The sequence below is a fragment of the Sciurus vulgaris genome (genome assembly GCF_902686455.1).
Source record: "Sciurus vulgaris genome assembly, chromosome: 3".
NCBI classification, from domain to species: Eukaryota; Metazoa; Chordata; class Mammalia; order Rodentia; family Sciuridae; genus Sciurus; species Sciurus vulgaris.
In genome coordinates, this window is record NC_136463.1 from 31,703,392 (window position 1) to 31,724,479 (window position 21,088).

Consider the following 21,088-nt stretch of genomic DNA (forward strand, 5'->3'; position numbering starts at 1 on the left):
TGTGTGTGTATGTGTGTGTGTGTGTGTGTGTGTGTGTGCGCGCGCGCGCGCGCGCACGTATGGACTTAAGGCCTTCCTTTTGAGTCAGAGACTCCGCCATGACATTTTCCCCGTCACCTAATAACATAATAAAAATTAACAGAGAACCACGTGCATGAGTGTTTGGCGTTCATGTATTCGTTTTCTGGCCATTCACTGATGCCAACTGTTTACAAGGCATTGAGTTAGGTGCTGGCGGTTCAGAGATAAGGAAGATGTCATCCTTTGAACTGGAGAAGCTTGCGAATTGCAAAGAGATAAATAATTGTAAATGGAGTGTGAGGAAATGTGGTGAGGAAATGGGCAAGGACAACAGGAAGACAAGAATGATCAGCTCTGGAGAGGGAGAAGGAGGAAAAGAGAGACGGTCCTTGGAGACAGTCCTTGATTTACGTATCAAAGAAGAAGCAAAAATGATACCAGCAAAAGAAGGATACAACAAGTGACCCACTGAGTTTTTCTGGACTGATATTAAGAGTTGATTTCTATTAAATTGCACCAGTAATTTATGGGAAAGGATCACTCAGAGCAGAGTACTATGAGACATGGGCTGCAAATATAAAAAAAACAGAAGAAGAAGAAAAGAGAATAAAAAATGTATGTAGTGGTTAATATACACACATACATCTGGGCAGGGGGCTTATTCCCCCAACCTGGATAAGGGGGACTTTGCTGCACGGGGAGGGCCCAGCAGCTCTGCGATTCCAGGGCAGTGAACCACGTGTCTCAAACATAGTGTGCTTAAAGATGTTGGGAGGGTAGAGGCGGCATAATTGATGTGATTTAAAAGTTGCTGTGGCAACACACCCACTTCCAGAACATCAGTGTTAGTGGGAGGGCAGGCAAGCTCGTGGCTCTTGCCCTGGGCTGCCCTGTGCCTGTAGCTACCTGATCTGGGCTGAAAATCTGGACAAATTTAAAAGGACAAACACCCCACATGGTTCACTGCTGTCTGACTTTGTGGATCAATCATGGAATAAGATAAGGAAATGAGCAAATCAGAGAAAAGACTACAGGGGAACAGTAAGGAGGAAAAAGGAGGAGGTCTGAGTGGGCATGGCCAACTCTTTGCAGGGACATGTTTCCCCAATGTTATATTTTAATATATTAAGTGATGCATGAATTTTCTTCAGAAAAAATAAATGCATATGGCATCCATGTGTGTAAACTTTCCTTTATTTAAGTGGTAGCATCGAATGATTTGGGCATAAGTAAAATAGTCTTTTAGAGTAGCAAAAGATTTGGGGTTAATGAAAAATTGATTGTCAAAGAGTTTTGGTTGAATACCTGAGTGATTGCCTCCGCAGCGCCACCTTCTGGTGGCTCATATATATGACATGGCGTAAATTCCCCCACTGCGGGTGGTTGATTTCCCTACAAGCAAGCTTGTAGTTTGCAAGCTCCTTACATTCACAGGGGCTATTTCCTCTAGAGTAGCAGTTCTCAGCTCTGGCCTCACATGAGAGCTACTTGTGGAGATTTAAAAAAATTATTTAGCGATTCTTCATTACAAAAGTATATAGGATCCTTGTAAAATAAGGTCAGAACGGTGCTGGAGTATAGCTGGAGTTCCTATATCCCAGTTTCAGATTCAAGTGTCAGCAATTTCTTGAATACTCTTGCAAACGTTTCCTTTGTCTTTATAAGCATATATATACATATATATATGTATATATATGTATATATGTGTATATATATATATGTCTGTAATGTGTGGGTGTGTATATATTGTGTAGGAATATGGAAATGTATGTACATACACTTACAGGCATACAATACATACTGTTATGCAACTTGCCTTTTTTATTTAATATATTTTGGCACTCTTTCCATATTAGTACATATAGATCAACTCACTGCATAGAATCCTATTGTCTGGATGTGCCATAATTTATTGAACTTCACCTCTAGGCATTTAGATTGCTTTCTGCCACAGATGCCATTGTTCACCTGGGTGGTAGATGCATAATTTAGTTCCTAGATGAGGAATTGCAGGATCAAAGTGTGTAGCCTCCAAAATAATGAACTAGTTCACACTCCCCCTGAAAGCATGTGATAAAGGTATTTTTTTATTTCCTAAAAAATAATAATAGAACCCAGTCCCCATGTTCAGGTTGAGCTTGCAGGGGTGCTGATCATCTCTACAACTAGAAAGCTCCACAGGCAATTCTGATCCATAACCAGGGCTGACAATATTGGCGGTAGACAGAGGGTAAAGCAAGGAGATGCTACTTCTAAGGATGATGTCATGGTATGTCCTTTGAGATCCCAGCAGCAAGGCTTTCCCTGCTGTGTTGGGTTGGGAGCAATAGAATGACTCATTTCTTCTGAAATTCCTATTAAACTGGAGATCTCTGTTTACACAGACATAAACATTAGTGGATGTGTATTTATTTAAATAGCATACTGAACGCAGCAAGAGCCAGAGAAGTAACACCTAGGTTCTGTTTGATGCTTTTCTCCCTACTCTTTCATTATTTAGTCATAATCCATTTCTTCCTTTTATAGGCTTTTAAGAAAGAATTATTTACTTCCCTTTGGTGTGGCTTCACATCTCATTAGAAGTAGGTAGAACTTGTAGATATTGAAAAAGTCAGTGCTGGTGTTTCTGATTTCCATATGAAATGTCCTCAGGTTGGTACATAGCTTGGTAGCTTTGAGAATTCAAAGTGTCCCATTTCTCTTGCTGGGGGAAAGAGAGAGAGAGAGAGAGAGAGATTGAGAGAGAGAGAGAGAGAGAGAGAGAGAGAGGGAGAGAGAGGGAGAGAGAGGGAGAGAGAGGGAGAGGGAGGGAGAGAGAGGGAGAGGGAGGGAGAGAGAGGGAGAGAGAGGGAGAGAATGGTCAATGAACAAATAGGAACATTTCTCCTCCAGAAATCCAGAAAATCCAAGAATTATCCATATATTCATCTTAAGAAATTATTCCAGGGGTGGGGAGATAGCTCAGTCAGTACAGTGCTTGCCTTGCAAGCACGAGGCTTTGGGTTTGATCCCCAGCACTGCCAAAAAAAAAAAAAAAAATTATTCCAGGTTTTGCCTTTTTTACAGTCTTTTTCAGAAAAAGATCACCAGCCATTCCCTTTGAGTCCATGCCTTGTCTTCCTCCTCTGCACGCCCCTGTCCTTTGGACTGGGGAACTGTCCCCAACTCTGTGGCATCAGGAAGGCAGGTAAAACTTGCACACACACACTATCCTGTCACCCTATAGATCCCAACTAGCATTTGCCTGGCATATTTTCACGCTGGTCTTCTTATCAGCCAACTCGCTCTTGTCATTAGGTGAGAACACCTACCCTGAAGGGGTTTTATGTTAGGAAATACAAGCTGATCAGGCCAGAGCTTGAAATGACAAAGAATTTCAGAGGTGATGGGATATTCTTGGCTCAGGGGAAGATTTCAGACTCTGGATTTCCTTCCAATGCATGGTCCTGGTGGGCTTGAGATGCTGGAGAATTGGTGATCCTCTGAGTCTTTGAGGACAACTTAATGTCTTGTTTCTGTTTACCTAAGGGGTCCCCAAACCTCACCTTGTGCCTGAGGAACATAAAGGCAGATTTTTTGTCCCGTGGAGACTTCTTCATAAGCAGGAGCAGCCAGATGGGTTTAGCTTGGCTAATCTTAGAGCAAGCTGGAAATTTTCAATTTTTCTGAAACAACACATTTCTAAAACATGGGTCTGGAATATTATTCTAGTGTCTATAAAAGAATTGTATGATGATAGCTCAAGGCTGAATTACTGCAGGTTTATAAATATGTGTGAGAATTTACCTGTTTCTTTTTTTCCCTTGCCAACAGGGTGATGGAAAGAACAAGATTTAATAAACCCCTCCATTTTTTATTACTTGTCTAAATCAGTGGCTGTTGGGAAATTCTCCAATGTGGGACTTGAATTTATTTAGAAAACCCAAGTGTTCTTTTCTCCCAAGTCTTGGTTTGCATCTGAATGTAAAAAAAATCAAATGTGCACACTGTGAATTCAGATCATAGACCTCTGTAAACCATATATGTTGCTCCATAGTCTCCCTGTCCCTCCGCCTGAAGGACTGAAGAGCAAGCTGTCACTTTGTTGTGTTCTTCCTCCTGTGCCACCTCATCACACAGGTATATGCCAGTTGGGTAATAACAAGACTTTGCAGTGAATACTTACTTCTACCTGGTGACTGTAAAGGTACCAGCTGACTCTGGAATTAAGTTGATGAGTCCCCTTGAGTCCATATTCCTGACTTAGCATTACCTCCCCCCGGCAGCTTCTATTGCCTATAGCAATTATTTAGTAACCTTTCAGAATAATCATTACCTAACAAGGAGAAAGCATATGTCCCTATTCTATGTTGTTTTCATAGCCAATGGAACAGACGTCTCTGATTGTAGGTTATGAAGCAATGACTACAGGCACTTCCATCTGCTATCCTCTTTCCCTCCATAACATCATACTCCAGACCAAGAAATAAAAAGATAAAAAGACAATATGGGAGTGTTAGGCAATGGGTGTAATAGACAGAAAAAGGAAATACCTCCATCAGTAGATGCTCTTGCGATCACCTCTCAAAATATCCCCACAGAGAATGCAGAGTAGACACCTATCATCACAGGAAGTGTTTAAGAACCCCAGCTTTCCTGCCTCATGTGGGGGCCCTCTGAGTATAGCTTGAAAGAAATAGCTAGACACTAGCTTTTTGTATTACTGATGTCTTTGATGCTAGTGGACCTGTGTGGGTGGGGGAGGAAGTATAGAAGGAAGGTTAGGGCTTTGAAGTTAGCTCTCATTTTGAATATAAGCTCTTCCAACTCATCAGCTATTGACCTTAAGTGCAGTACTTAGTCTCTTTAGTTTTATTGTTTCTTATTTCTTTAATGGCGGTAATAATGCTGTTGGTTACTTGATTAGGAAGTACAGTGACTGTCCATGAGGGATCAGCATATTAGGAGGACCTCTCTTGGGTCAGTGCCATTTCTCTGACTTGTCCAAACTCTGGTCTACCTCCTACCTTTCTGGCCTCTCCTAATTACCCTCCACAGAGTCCTCTTCTTCTCCCTGTCCCTGAAGTTTCAGCGTCCCCAGAGACTTTTCTTTGATTTCCTTGCTCTATATTTGTTCCTGGAGAGACCTCAAGATTATCACATCCACACATCCTGTTAACATTACTCTTACTCTTATTTATTTATTTATTTTGGATACTGGGGGTTGAACTCTGGGGCACTCAATCACTGAGCCACATCCCCAGCCCTATTTTGTATTTTATTTAGAGACAGGGTCTCTAAAAGACTGAGTTGCTGAGTGCCTCACTGTTGCTGAGGCTGGTTTTGAACTCATGATCCTCCTTCCTCAGCCTCCCGAGCCACTGGGATGACAGGCATACACACTGTACCTGGAAGCATTACTCTTCTGAAGTCGCGATACCTACGTGAAGCTCAGGCTTGTCATCCAAGCTGCTCTTCTTCATCAGGAGTCCACGGAGGCATAGCATTCGCTTCTCAGGTGTTCCCTGCTTCAGTGATGATATCAGCTCGTGTCCAGGTGTCTAGGCTAATCGTGCCCTCTCCTCCTCTCCCACAGCTGATTGGCTGAGACTTGGATTGCTCCCACCTTGCGAGTGGCTCTGGAGTCCACCCATTCCCTTGTCCGTGATGTGGGTGAGCCCTTGCCAATTCTGGTTCCCCTCTGAACCCACTTCTGCTCAGTGGCCACAACAGTCATCTGGAGATGAGTCATTCCAGTGAACCCTTGCTGATTTCCTCAGCGGTTTCCACTCCCTCGAGGATAAAAGCTGGACATCTGAGGCCATCCTTTTTGCTGTCCACACTCACACTCCTCTTCTTTTTGCCTCTGAGCTTCAGCTACATCGACTATTCCCAGTTATCTCCCTGGTGCACAGATTCTCTCATGGCGGCTTGTGTCTTCATGTATGTTGTCTCCTCTACCTTGATCATTCCTCATCCCTTTGCTTGCTTGGCCAATTCAAGACTTGGCCAAGATGCTAGTTCCCTGAGAGGTATTTCCTGATGTCCCTGCACTTTCTCCAAAGATCTGGGTTTAGCTGTCAACCTTTGAACACCCACCCTTGGATTCCTGAGCAGAGTTCTTCCATCACACTTAGCACCCCACACTCTAGTCAGGTCTTTGCCAACGGGTCTCCTCCTCCAGGCCGTTTGTGCCCAGAGCTTAGGTTTCATTTACATGTTTCAGAGCCTAGCCCAGAGCTGGTGCCCAGTCAGAGTTTGCTATGCAAATGGATGTTTTAGTCAGTAAGCCTTTGTTAATCATCATCTGTAACAGGACATTGGCTTGACCTTTGCCTGGAAAGATTCTCCATCAAGTTTGAGAATAGATAATTGCTTAAAGGTTACAGAATCACTTAATCTGATATAAGTTCTAGGCTGGCATATACTAGGTAGAAAATGGCGTGGGCATTAAGTTATCAGAGACCATCACCATCACTGAGGTAGTTGGGAGGAGGAGGGCTTAAATTAGACCTTGATGGGTGTTATAACAAGTAGGGGTGGGGAAGATGTGAACCAAGAGTGCCCAGAGACAAGGCAGACCAATTTGGCCGGAGCTGAGAGTCCATGACAAGAGCAATGTACCTGATTGTAGAGGTCCTTAACTACCAAAGAGTTAGGACCAGGAGGCAATGGGAAGCACTGGTGGAGATGTCCCAGGAAGAATAACCTGGTGTTTCTGTTGGGACATGGCAGAAAGACCAGGTGAGCCGATCTTGCAGCAGTCCAAGCCCCCCATGAGATGCCTGTGACAGGAATCTGAAATAAAAGAAACCCTTCACTGAACCCCCAAAACAGTTTCCTGCTAGAGCTGGAAGCAGCCTCTTCTGTGGGCCCAGCCCGTTATTTAATGGGTGTGCACACTGGGGCTCAGGGAATCTCCCCCGTGTTCCCATGGAGGGGATTCTTTGGATTCCAGTCCTCGGCTCATCTCTCCATCCTTCCTGAGAGGAGGTGGTTAAAGCTTAAAGCCAGACAATTAGGAGAAACAGATAGTTTACAGGCCCAAGGAGACCTGCAGAAGAGCCCCGCGGTCAGCAGGAGGTCGGAGGATGCATTGGTGCAAGCACATCGGCTTCAACGGCAGCAAGACTGGAGGCCGTGACCACCAGGCAGTCCACAGACCAGTTTAGGACTCTCTGTGAACTTTGGTGTAAGAGGAGCCAGAGAGCACTGGCCAGGAGCCAAGGCCGGGAGGCTTTGGAAAAGCGTGTTTGCTTTTGGGCGCTGACTTGGAAACTCGTACAGGGGAGAATCTGTGTGGATCTCCTGAGAAGCCGCAGACTGCACACACACCTGAATCCTGTTCATCTTCAGCCGGAAATGCAGACTTTGAAACAATCCTGTTTTTCTTCCTCTGTTTTATTTAGTTTGGTTTGGGTGGCAGGAGAGGGGGAAGGGCGTTGCTAGGGAGAGCGTGGGCCCTTTGTTCGGGGTTGGGTCCTGGGTTCACGGTGAATATCTGCACAGTGACTTATTTAGTCTCCTGCTTCACTCTGTCCTCTGATTCATAACCCAAAATTTAACATAGCCCAGAAGAGAATAGTTTAATAACCAGCCATGGCAGTACTTCAGAAGCTGCAGGTTTCAAATGACCGAGGCCTGCACATTTTCACCAACTCAGAAGATTAAAGGGACTCTGGGGACCGGGGTGGCACTGATTCAAATAGTGCCTGTTTGTCCTTGAAAATAGGAGGAGCCACTTTCTGAAAATAGACTTCAGGTATGGGAAAGCACGTGTCCCTGCTTGGGAAGAAGGCACCCCATCTTAGGGGTAAATTGTTGAGTAGCCCAATTTCTCTACAGGTAAAACAGGCCTGTTTGGCCCTGCCCATTTCACAGGGCCACTGGGAAGGCAAAATGAGGCTGTAGGTAGGGGGCATACAGTCCCAATGTTGGTACTGAAAACAGAAGCCCCCCCCTCCCGCTTCAGAGCCTCTCTGTGGAGAGCTGGGGGCCTTGCAGCCACCCTGTGTGACACAGCAGGCTCTGCGGAGGGCTCAGGGGAATGTGGGACTTGAGCCTCTGCTCTGTCCCCTCCAGGTGTCTCTGGCTTGCTCTTCAGCATGTGGGGTTGTGCACAGCAGCTTGGAAAGGCTTCTTTATTACACCCTGTCACCATGGCAGCCTTGAAGGGGGATGGGATGGGGCTGCCCCAAAAAAGGACTGCGGCTGCACAAAACAGCTGAAGGACTGAGCACCCGCCCAGCTGCCGGCTTTCCGACTCACCCGGCCATTCCCCAGCTTTCACCCCTGCCCATTCCCCACAAGTGCAGAGGAAACCAGGACATGATCTTGTCTCACCAGAGTTCTAAATGTTGGGGTGGAGTAGGGGGCAGGTGAGCATGGGGCGGTGTGCCCGGTGGTGTGTGAGGGGGGTTCCGGGGCCTCTTGTTTCTCATGCATAACCTTCCAAACCCACCTCTGGGGACCCTGGGGTTGCAGGACCTGCAGTGGCCGCGTGCTGGTGTACAGGACCTCTGGCTCTGTGAGTTTCCTTCTGGCCATACTATTCTCTGCACCCTGAGGTGCTTGACAACTAAAGGGAAGGAGGATGCCAGCATTAAAGCCACAGAGCCACATGTGCCCTATCTCCAGTCACTCCGTGTCTGGGGAGAGGTTCTCCACCCAGGGAAGAGCAGCTAGAGGGAGCTCTGTTGTCCTTTCTCCAGGGCAATGGTGGGAGGACTGAAGGGCCACACATGCCCTGCCTGACCTCCCTTCTGTCCTCATTGAACTGACTCTGACAGGCTGTGAGTGCCTCTGGTCTCACCTCTCAGTGGGTTCAAGGAGGCAGGTTTTGCTGACAGGCCTGGCAAGGAGCAGAATGACAAACACCCTTGGAACAAGAGGCCTTGTTAATCCTGTCCGAGCTCCTGCCAAGTTAGAAGCTGCCGAGTCAAGTCAGGGCCCTTTTGAGTACTGATGCACAACCCCAGGGCAAAGTGCTTGTCCTGGGCACAAGGTCACGCTTAGTGATGTCAGTCAGGCTTTGCTGAGAAAAAGGAAAAAGGGAACCAGGGTGTGACTCAAGGGAAGTCTGGGCTGCAGACCTACCAGGGGGCCGTGCCCCGTGCTGTCCAAACCTGAGTGGGGAGCTTTGTCTCCTCCGTTTGGAAGGTGAGGGGACAGGGCTCCGCAAGGCCCCAGGCCACAGAGCTCTGTGTGGGCACAGCCCTGATGAATTCTGAGTTCATCTGTGTTTTCCGACGGACTCTGCTGGTTCCCCGGGACAGGTCCAAGCGGAGCCTCAGAACAGCGTTCCAGCTGTCTCTTTGCCCAGACCAAAACCAAACATTAATCGGCCTACTAATAACTTAAGGTTATAGATTTAAAACACTCCTCTCCCTTGAAGTGACCTTTGAAGCCAACTTCCTGTTCACGGAGCGTAGTTGGGGCCTTTCTGCCAGGAGTCCTCCCCCGTCCCTTCGTGAGGCATGCTCTCCAGTGCATCCAGGGGCTCCTGACAGATACCGGTGTGTGGAATGTCTCAGAGGCAGAACCCCTGGCCCTGTGGGTTGGCTGTTGCTTTGTCAAATGTGTCCTTGCTCTTGGCACAGCTTGCCATTCAGGGGGAAGAGAGAAGGTCAAAGAAGGGAGCGAGGAACCGAGGATGGGCTGCCTGATTGCCTGCAGCCTCTTGGGGGCTCTTGTGCATGAAGAGAGGCTGTACCTATGTCTTTGGGGGACCAGCCGTTGTCCAGGAACCTGCTGAGCTAGAGACTTGGAAAGCCCTCGCTTTCTTCCTCTTCTGCCCCTCCGAGGGGGAAGTGAAGTGGGGCAGAAAGAGCACGAGTTAGGAGCATCCTGGCTTGAGACGGAGCTCCACCCGGCTCCCCTGTTTTCCCACTGTGTGACTTGATGCAGGCAGCCTCACATCTCTGACCCTCCACTGTCTCTCCTGAGATGTCAGTATGATGACCTGGCATGGAACTGGCTGGTGGTTCAGGAAGCTTGAGTCCAGGTCCTGATGCAGGACTGTCCCTGACTTGCCTTGAGGCAGGGTTAGGCTTCCTGGCCCCACCCATGGCCTTTTGAATGATTTAGAAACTGGGCTTTAGACAATTGGAAGGTGAGCCTCTGTTTCTCCCTCTGCTGTTGGGCAACCTCAGGCTAATGAGTCGGCATTTCTGAGCTCTTCTGGAGCCATCTGTTTCCATTCCTTTATATCCGCATCTGAAAAATGGGGAGATGAACAGTCCCACCCCTGGAGAGTTGGGAGGATTAAATGAGGTGGTGGGCTGGGAGGGCCTGGTGGAAGGAAGGGCTTCACCCCGTAACCCACTAGTACTACTGACTGACTACTCAGGGGGCCGGGAGCCTGCCCCCCGCGGGACTTCATCACATCCACCTTTACAGTAAATGGTAACCGGCTCCCTTCCCGGTATCAGGCTTGAGCTGGTGTTTGAGCGCCATGTTTTACCCTCATTTCTGCTGACAGCCTGTTTCTCTTCTGTGAAGAGAGCTGTTGGAGAAGAGCTGCTAAGATCAAAGGCGTCTTTACAGTGGGCCTTTCCGTGTATTTGTTCTGTGGTCCCAGACTGAGCACTGGCTGGGTACCATGTCTGAACGTGGCACAAAGTTGTGCGTGTGTGAGTGTGTGTGTGTGTGTGTGTGTGTGGTTATGGAGTGAGAGAGATTTTTGACTTAAAAATCAGCATATCAACCATATAATGCTCAGGACACTTAGGAGGAAACGTCAAAGTTGTGACAGGTTCCTAGCTGCTGGGTTCAGAAGGACCATTTCCAGTTTAACCTTAGCCTCGGCCTTTTCTGTCTGTTCTTCTTCTTCCTTCCTCTGCCTTCCAGCTTTTCTTTCCTTTGCTGTTCCCTCTCTTTATTCCTTCTTTCACTTGTTCTAGCATTCCTTCTTTGGTTCCTCAGTTCCTGGCTCCCTCTTCCTTTCCTCCCTCTCACTCCTTGCCACCCACACACTCTGGCATTGACACATCAAGGGACAACAGCTGCTGTGGCCTCTAGAGGCTAGGGCCAGGCGAGTCCCTTAGTTGTATCCCAGGGTAGGTCAGGCAGTCGCCTGCAGCAGACCATGCACTTTATTCTTCCTTTTCCTCTCTTTTCTTCCTCTACCCTACTTCCTCCATCTCTTTCGTCCTCCCTCCTCTTCTTCCTTCCTAGGAGTTCGAATGGTCTTCTCTCAGCAGCATCTAGCACAGTCTGCAGGAATGTACATTTGCAAAGTGAAACCAGATCCATTTTTTTTAAACAATGTTTTTATCTTCTGATTTTGAAAGTGAAGATACTCATTACTGTTTATTTGAAAATTAAGTGAGGAAAAAAAAATAAGTGAAAAATACAGAAAATAGGAAGAAAAGACCGCCCCTGTTAGGATGTTGAAGGTATTTGTGTTTGGTCACTCAGTAACTGGTACTGTCTCCTTCGTGCAGTCTCCAGCTAGAAGTTGGGGTGGCAGCAGCAAATAAGACAAGGTCCCTGTTTCCTGGAGCTTCTAGTGCATGTGGAGGGAGCTTGTCCAGAATGTCAAACGAACAGAAAAAAATCATTGTGGAGGGAGATAAATACTGTAAAGGAAATAAAACGTGTTTGATTGGCGGTAAATGGGAGGTAGAACAGCAGAGAACTGGAGGAGATGTCATTAGAGTTGGCATCTTCATGATGTAAAAGGACCATGGAGGCAGAGGACAGGAGGAAGAACGTTGTCAGTCCAGAGAATGCTAAGTACCAAGGCCGGGAAGGGTCACACTCGGGCCGTGTGAGGAGCAGAAGGAAGTCCACTGTGGGAACCTGGAATGTTATCACATGTGCCAAAGGAAGGCTTGATATGGGAAGCAGCTGCACGGGTCTGCATTTGTAGAATATCTTCTGGCAGCTCTGTAGCACTATAGGGATGTACCTGGAAGGAGGGAAGACAGGGGTATGTGGTCAGAGGAGGGATGTGCTGGCTTAGACAAGGGGAGTAGTGTGTATTTTGAAGTCTCTCTGATCATTGTGTCTGATCATTTTGCATTTGTTTATATATAGACCATGCACTGAGCGCTATCAGGTACTAGGCATTGTGCTAAGCACTTTATGTACATTCATTTCTCACACAACACAGAGAGGCGGGCGTGGTAATCTTCTTTTGCATATGAGGTAACTGGAATGCAAAGATACAAGGGGAAAATCAGTGCTTTCCCCCCAAACTGATTTTGTTAGGATTTGGAGGGGCACTTCTTTTTGATTCTTTTATTCATAGATACTCAAGTGTATAATGTACAAGTGGCAGAATCAGAATTCAAGCCCAAGTATGACTCACTTTGCAGCTTAAGTGTACAAATTTCAATTCTGCCATAATGTAAATGTGATTGTAAATATCCCACCATACACTGGAGCTCACAGCTCATGGGTTAGTCATCCATTGCGAAGAGAATGTTTAACAATTACAAAAACTCAAGAGCATCTACAAACAGCGGTGTTGTTCTCTTGTCTGTAATGACTGTGTCAGTCAGTTGCTCTGACCTTGGCTGGACTCACACATCCAGAGAGAAGGTGATCTAGCTGACCGAGGTTGACTCCCTACACACGTCTTCCTCCTCCAGCAGGCTACACCAGGCATGTGTATGGCGGTGACAGACATGCTACAGAGAATTGGCAGAAACTCGTGGAGGTTCTTTAGTTCCAGCGTTGTGACTGACTTTTGGTCACCCCTGCCACATTCTGTTAGCCAGTGTGAGGCAGGAGGCCAGTCCAGATTCAAGAGGTAGGGAAATAGGCTCTTTCTGAGACTGCAGGATCACACAGGATGGGATGTGGATGAGACCTTGGTCATCAGGACAGAGATGCCTTTGCAAAGTGCTCGTCGTATGAGATAAAAAAAAACTGTTCTCTGCTATCGGAATAGACACCCTGATCTGGCCTCACAGTACAGAAAGCCTACATCCTTGGGATGTTCTTGTGAGGTTTTTTAAATCTCTGTATACATGTGAGCATTCTTTATTGTTTCTGTTGGGTGCTAGTCTTTATGCTAATTGCGAATTGTCTTTTTTGTTTTGGTACCAGAGATTGAACCCATAGGTGCCTAACCACTGAGCCACATCCCAAGCCCCCTTTTTTTTTTTTTTTTGGTACTGGGGATTGAACCCAGGTCCTTGTGCATGCAAGGCAAGCACTCTACCAACTGAGCTATCTCCCCAGCCCCATTTTTTGCTTTTGTTTTTGTTTTTTTACTTTGAGAAAGGATCTCCCTAAGTTGCCTAGGGCCTTGCTAAGTTGCTGACGCTGACTTTGGACTTGCAGTCTTCCTGCCCCAGCCTCCCAAGCCACTGGGATTACAGGTGGGCACCAGTATGCCCGTGGGCTCCTGGCCTTTTAAAGATGTTTTCAGAGGCAGGGACATTTTATGCTGAAGCAGCCAGGGTAGGAGCCCTGATGGTGATTTTCTTCTGAAATCTGGGGGCGCCAAGAGGGTAAAAGGTGCTATTTCAAACCCATGTTATGAACTTCTGTGGCCCCAGAGATCATGACAAGCAAATAACCAAACTGATGATGGGGAGGAGGGGAGAGATAGGCAGGAGAGAATGATCTGGCGACAAATTTTTTTTTTTTTTTTTTGCGGTACTGGGGATCGAACTCAGGGCCTTGCGCTTGCGAGGCAAGCGCTCTGCCAGCTGAGCTATCTCCCCAGCCCTGGCAACAAATTTTGAATCACAGGGATTTCACCCATCAATTCTAAAAGGAAACCTCTGGCCAGAATAAAAACCATTTTCCCTTTTCTCAGCCCCACTTGACAGGATAATATCCAGCCTATTAATGCTAATCAGTGATAAACACTGGACTACGGTATCCATTTTGACGTGACTGCTGCAAATCTAATGCTTTGTTTATTCAAATGCCTGAATGAGGAGCACATCAGAAGGGTTGCAATTAGCCTTGAGGATTGAGTAATGAGTAAAACTATAATTTATTACTTTGATGCAGTCATAAATTTAAAAAAACAGAAACAAAAACATCAACCTGAGAAGAGGGAACACAGATTGCGCTGTCCCCATTCACGGACGACTGTTACCTAAACAGCTAATTGAACATGAGCTACTAAGTTCCTATTAAAGTATGAAAGCAATAGGAACCTCCAATTTTCAGTTGTACTCTTTGGAGTTTAGTCAAACCTAGTCAGTGACAGTGTGGAGACCTGCTTTGGGTTTGAAGGTACCTTCTAATCTTTTTCCAGATTTCTTTAAGCTCTTTGTTCCACCCTTTCCTCCAGAAATCCTCCTTGGCCCTTCTGGAAGTGACTTTCATCAAGATGCTTTTAGAAGAAGAAAACAATGTCCACGAGATTGCAGAGTCCGTATAACTGGGTAGATTTTATTGTTTTAACTGGGGATATTTCAAATAAAGTCCTGGAAAATACCAAGCTCAAGCTTAACCAAAACAGAAGAAAAACCACATGGTTATCTTAACAGATGCTAAAAAAGCATTTGAGAAAATGTAATACATTATTTCAATATAATAAGGCAGGAGGGGTGGAACTACCTTAACTTGTCCAACCGTATCTACTAGGATTCTAGAATAAAGCTTCCTATGAGGAATTTAAACGATTGTCCATTGAAGTCTGGGGCAAGCAGGAGTCACTAGTCTCAGAGCCTCTTTCTCCACATATCTTACAAAGGCTAGCTAATGCAGTGAGATTGAAAATTTTGAAAAGGAAAGTAGGAATTATAAATATTAAGAAGACACAACTGTCCCTAGATGATTCACCAAAAAACTAAGAGAAGTTAGAACTGTTGGAACTATTAGATCTAATAACAGAATCAAGTGACTGGATATAAGCCCAGCCTCTTAAAACCAGTAGCTTCTTATATACCTAATAGCCAATTAGGAAATAAGGGTATTTACACCAGTGACAACTCTATAAAATGTTTTCAGGATAAACCTAACAAAAAAATGTGAAAAGTTAAAATGAAGAAAACAAAACACAGAACTGATAAATGAAAAAAAAAGAAGACCCAAAATATAAAAATGAAGAACATACTGGGAGTATATTTGATGTTTTTAAAGATAGTTGTCCCAAAATTACCCTATGGCTCTCATGCAACCTTAATTCAAAAAGCTGAATAGTAACTTTAATTATGACTTAGCAAATATATTCTGAAACTTATCTCTGATAAGTAGATGATGATACATAACAGGGGCAGTAGGCAAGAATGGAGAAAAGATGAATTGTATACAGGAAAATGAGGAGTGGGAGGGGTGGGAGGAAGGAAAGATAATAGAATGAGACCAACATCATTACCCTATGTACATGTATGATTACACAAATGGTGTGACTCTACTTCATGTACAACCAGAGAAACAAAAGTTATACCCTATTTGTGCACAATGAATAGAAATAAAAAAAGAAAAAAACAACTTATCTAGAAGTGTGTGTGTGTGTGTGTGTGTGTGTGTGTATGTCTGTCTGTCTGTCTGTATGTATGTATGTATCTATCTATCCATCTATCTATACCTAAAGGCATTTCCTAAAAAGGACAATGAAGGAGGCAGAACTTACCTTGTCAAATATCAGACCTTGTTAATATCATTATCATAGGAAGTTTGGAAAACATTAAGTAACTGATGTTCCTTGCTTGTGCTATACACCAAAATAAATTCCAGGTGACTTAAAACTCTAATAATATAAGCCAGGTACAGGTGTAGTATAGAAAAATATAGCACTATATACAGACAGACACGTGTATGTATGTGTATAAAATATGATTTGGGGATAGAGAAAGTAGGAGTTAGAAGTCACAAAAGATTTCAATGTAGTAATACATTTTGATGTAGAATCTCCCAGTAGTGAAAAACCCAAACGCAAAGTTAGAATACAAAAAAACAACATGAGAGAAAATATTTGTTATAGTTGAAACAGACGAGAAGATTATATCCATAGTCTATAAAATTATTCTTAAAAATGAATAAACAAGACCCAATTAAAAAGGGGCACAAGATATGAGGAGACAGCAGACTGTTAAGGAGTAAATACCCAATAACCATATGAGATGGTCAGTGTCACTGTTAACCAGAGAAATTAAAACTAATAGATAGTTGTGCATATCCGATTTGGAACATTTTAAAAATTAATACTTAGAGGTAGGAAGTGTGTACTCTCATATGTTGGTGCAAGAATAAGTAGGAATGACATTTTTGGAGCACAATGGGGTAGTACATTTAGAAATGTAAAAAATATACATGCCTTTTGTGTGAGCAGTCTTATTTTTAGGAATCTCTACTATAATAATATATACTTTAAAAATCCATCAGTTGGGGAATGATTAGATCAAGTTTTATGTCCAAACTATGGAATTCTGTTCATCCTTGAAAAAGAGCAAGGTAATTGATTTGTACTGATGTGGGAACTTGCATTTGGTATGTTGGTATATTGAAAAAGTACTGTAAGATGTGTGGATAGTATAATCCTACTTGGCTTAAACCACTCATGTTTAAGAACCAAGGTTCACACCAAGTGGTTGAGGGTGGTCACCTCTGAGAAGACACATGACAGGAACTGGGAGACAGGAGACTAGAAAGATCTGGGACATCAGTTTTCTTGATACATTTCTGTACTTGAAATTTTGCAGGGAACATTTTTGAGAGTATAAAAAGTTAATGTAATGATACATTCTTAAACCTACAGTTTTTATATATGAAAATGCTTTAAATCCACAAAAGGTAAGAAACAGTAACAGAAGTCCCTCTCCCTGCATCCCAATGACACTATTCACATTTTGGAATAAAGGGGGAAAATGAGTCCAACAGAATTAATTCCACAGAAAATATGGACAAATAAGATGGCAGGAGAGTCTCTGAGGGGAGAAAAAGGCCTTGGCTTTGTTTTGTGGCCCTTTGCCATCTGCCATTTGCTACTGGGGAAGCTGTTTACCTAGACTGTGGTCCAGTCAGGTCTTCTCCATTCTGCACGTAGGGCTGACCTGCTTCCCCTGGAGGAAAGGGCTAGAAAGAAAGAATGCGAAGAAGGAACTACCTGAGTGGGAAAAGTGCTGGTTAGAATGACCACAAATGACTATCAGAGTCTAGCATCTCAGAAGAGCACCAAAAACCAAGGAATGCTCTTTGTGAAAGCTGAACATTGAATTGGTGCCATGGGGAGGAACTGGGTGGAGATAAAATGTGACCACGTGGTGTGTGTGTGTGTGTAAAACTTAAGAATACTTAATATAACCTAAAAATACTATTCTGAAGTATTAAGGAGGAACTTGAAATAACTTGGAGCAATTGGATTTGGGAAGAATTAACAGATCCTTTGAGAAGGTAGGGGAAGGGTGCACCTACCTGTCGCGGGTTGTAGTGAGGGAGTGTTGGGTAGTTTTATTGTTAAGCTCAAAGAGAGTTTTTAAAGGAGAATAAAACCCCTGTTTGACTGAGATGTGGTTCATTTTCTGAGGCAATGTCAAGCAGCACAAGAGCAAATCTGGCTTGACACCATCCAGCACAGAACCCAGCAGTCTCCAGAAGCTGGAGCGGAGCTGCAGCTTGGCTAATGAGAAATCCCCACCCCCTGCCAAAGCCTCAAGGCGCATCTCTTCCTCTTTGGCAAGCTGGCTACAAATAGCTCAAAGCAGAGTAGGGACCTGAAAGGTCACCCAGAGCACTCATTTTGCAAGCTTCCCACCAAGCCCTTCCAAAAAAACAGACAAGCACAGTTTCACAGTTTTGCTAGAATCCAAGCCAATGGCTTCATGCTCCAACCTGGGGTAGCTTTTAATGAAACCTGAAGGATATTTCACACATTGACCTACCATTGGCAGTGAGGACGAAGAGGAGATGAGCCAAACAGCCAAGCTGTGTCCTCTCATTTATTTTCTGGGCGTGAAAGAAGCAATTGTAAAATTCAGGTGAAACTAGAAGTTAAGATTCAGAGCTCCTAGCATAAACATTTTGGTCTGTGATTAAGTTCACTTTCACCAGTAAGACATCTTCAGAAACACAATAAGCCCATTGTTCTGGGGATGTTTGTGCATTTCAGTGGTTTAGCCTGTAGAACCATGAGTGGAGGTTAGATCGTCTCCATTGTGTCCCCTCTAATTTGTTAAGTATGTTTGAACTTGCCCGCTTCCCGCCGTCTCCACTGCCACAATTAATGTGTGCGTGGTTTATGGCGGAAGGCTGGTCTCTGATCTGTCTCCAGGGCTGCCCCCTTCAGTTCCTTCACTACACTGCTTGAGTCTGCTCCCCAAACTGCAGCTCCCTTTACTACCCAGAATTCTCCAGTGACATTCAGGCCCTTCTAAATGTCTTCACTGCCCACCTTGCTGGTGGCCACATCTCTTGCATACATGCCCTCCCTGCTCCATCTCTTCTTCTTTCAGCTCCTGGAGACCATTTGCGGTTCCTCCAAAAAAATGCAAACCTCTGTCTTGTCTTTGTTCCTGAAAGATCTTATTTCGCCAGTCGCTGTCACAAGATGCAGCTATGCCAAGTCTCATCTCCACAATGTACTCCCCAATCCCCATGGCGACACTTTACCATCTCCCACACGCCAGAAGCACAGGAAACTTATGTCCATCTCAGCACCTACACTCTGTCTTAACTGGCTAATTACTGGTCTGTCCTTAGAACTCACCTAGAAAATACCTTTCAGATAAACACCACGCTGTCCTATCAACTGCAGCCTGCAGCCCATCTAACACAACCTTGGTGCTACGTGGATGTGCAATGAGAAAGAAAGAATGTTTTCTGCACTGAGTTTCTCCCTGTCTAGTGTGTGAATGTGTATTTGAGTGTCTTCACTTTTGCCTGATGTGACATGAGTGAAGTCTACATTTATCCTGCTGTGTTCTCAGAAACATGGTAAAGATGAGTAAGACAAATGACTCCAGGGTCATGTATCAGTTGGATACATGAGTGACTCTTGTCACTCATCCTGGTGTATCATAAGTAGCAGTCTGCTGAGTCTACCTGCAGTGTTCATGAATTTAAACTCCCATGTTGTTGCAGGTCAGTTGTTGCCAACAAACCGCAATACGCCAAGTCCCATTGATCCTGACACCATCCAGGTCCCAGTGGGTTATGAGCCAGACCCGGCAGATCTTGCCCTCTCCAGCATCCCTGGCCAGGAAATGTTTGATCCTCGCAAACGCAAGTTCTCTGAGGAAGAACTGAAGCCACAGCCCATGATTAAGAAAGCTCGCAAAGTCTTCATCCCTGATGATCTGAAGGTAAATTGGAACTGGTAATCAGGCTTTGGGCAAATGGAGAGTGGGACTGAGAGACAAATACAAGGGGTGACCCCAGGAAGCTCATATAAGCTAATGAACGAAGGGCTCTGGGTTTCTGATCTGGTTTCTTGGCTTGTGTCTTCTTGGCCTACTGCTTCCTCTCTGGGTGTCTTCTGAAAGATGATTTCATGTCTGGACACTGTACAGAAATAAGGGGAAACAGTAAAATGTCAGAGTGATGTTAAGTCTAGGAAGGAAAGACACTTGCTACCATCTGCAAAGAAAACCATGAAATAACCCAGGGTTGGAAAGAGAAAGAAAATCCCTTGGGAAGGGTAGCAAGACCTCAGAGTCCTCCAACCATTGCCCTTTGGGGAATTTGTGGATAGCCACTACCACTTCCCAGAAGGCATTGCAGATTAACAGCCAGAGCTAGAACCTCCCTTCCCATTGCCAACCTGGGGTGACCAGGGTGTGATAATGTGAATGAAGCTGATAGATAGACTCCTTCACACTATTTACATGTCACCTTCACTTTGAGTTGCAAGGGGTGATCACTTGAGCATCTCAACCAAAGGCTAATTCTGGATTGGGTTTCTTTGATATCTTGAATGGGACACGTTATTTGTAAGGGGAAGTCGATTTACCTTAGGAAGTCAAATATAACTTGAAACAAAATCGATCTCACACATTTAGCAATACTTTAGGATGAGAATTCTTTCCAAAATCATGCCAACATGGAACCATTTTTAATTAGCCATTTCATAGAACTTTTTTTGTATTTAGTCTTCTTTCCAATCCTAAGGACAATGGAGATATGATTGTACATAGTCCAGGCTCTGGAACCATGCTTAATTAGTAACTTTCTAACATCTGATTCCCATTTCTCAAACCTAAATATGGCTCATGTGTAGCCTCTCCTGGTCTGGGAAAATGGAAGTTTGGATGTTGTCTGATGTACACCAGTTCCTGCTACTTTTCATATCTAGGATGAACACAGTAAGAAGTACCCAGCAGATCTAAATCACTGCTGTCATCCACATATCTGAGATTACCTTAACTGCTGCAGAATGGGAAAATATGAAGGGGACCTTAGAGATCTATAGTCCAGAGTTAGCACTTTGCAGTTGAAGAAATGGAGAAGCATAAAGGGGAACTGAGGTTAACTCTACTTTTAGAGTAAGGCCAGCTCCCAGGTTGTCTCATTTCCAGAAAGGTCACCGCAGCATGTTAGCCTGACAAGGGCTACAGCAAGGGCCCTTGGGTGACAAAGCAAAATATGTCACCCTGAAAGTCAAAAAAGGAAAGTGTGTGCTAAAAAGTCAGAAAATCTAAACTAGTCAGGCACTGATAGACTGGATGAGGTAAGACCAGGTGTCATGGGATTAGACCCAGGACAAGTTGCCACCCTCTCTCAGTTGGATGCCTGGTATGGTTCTTAGTGATCAGATTGATTTGAGGTGTATTTCAGAGCCTCATATCTTATCCTAAACCAGGGAGCCCGTTCAGTGTGGACCTCCTCTTGATTGGAGGACAGTTTGAAAGGATGCTGCTTAATATTAGCTAGAACTTCCACCCAGACTTTCACAGAGTCTCCAAATTTACATGTTCAAAGCGAAGAGCAAGATTCTTTAATAATCCAGGTAACCTTAGCAACTAAGAGGCCATGTGAAACTGTACTGGAATTATACATATTACAGCTGTCATGGACCAGCCTGAACTGTTCAAGACCTGGTCATGGGCAGGAACATGCTCTTGCCATGTGCCCTTGGGTTTTTGTTTTTTTTGTTGGTTTGTTTGTTTTTCCAGTTGTGGATGAAGCCTGAAGCCACAAACCATGTACTGGTGTGACACAGGAAGAATTGTAACATATT

General features: G+C 44.7%; 1 protein-coding gene across 4 annotated transcripts in view; it reads left to right on the forward strand.

Annotated features, from left to right (window-relative positions):
* Positions 1-21,088, forward strand: part of HLF (HLF transcription factor, PAR bZIP family member) — a 51,784-nt gene that overhangs the window by 25,447 nt on the left and 5,249 nt on the right. For all 4 annotated transcript variants that reach the window (XM_079131474.1, XM_079131472.1, XM_079131473.1 and 1 more), the window contains exon 3: positions 18,994-19,214. In XM_079131474.1, coding sequence (XP_078987600.1) covers positions 18,994-19,214 — 221 coding nt within the window. The remainder of the gene's footprint in view (positions 1-18,993; positions 19,215-21,088) is intronic.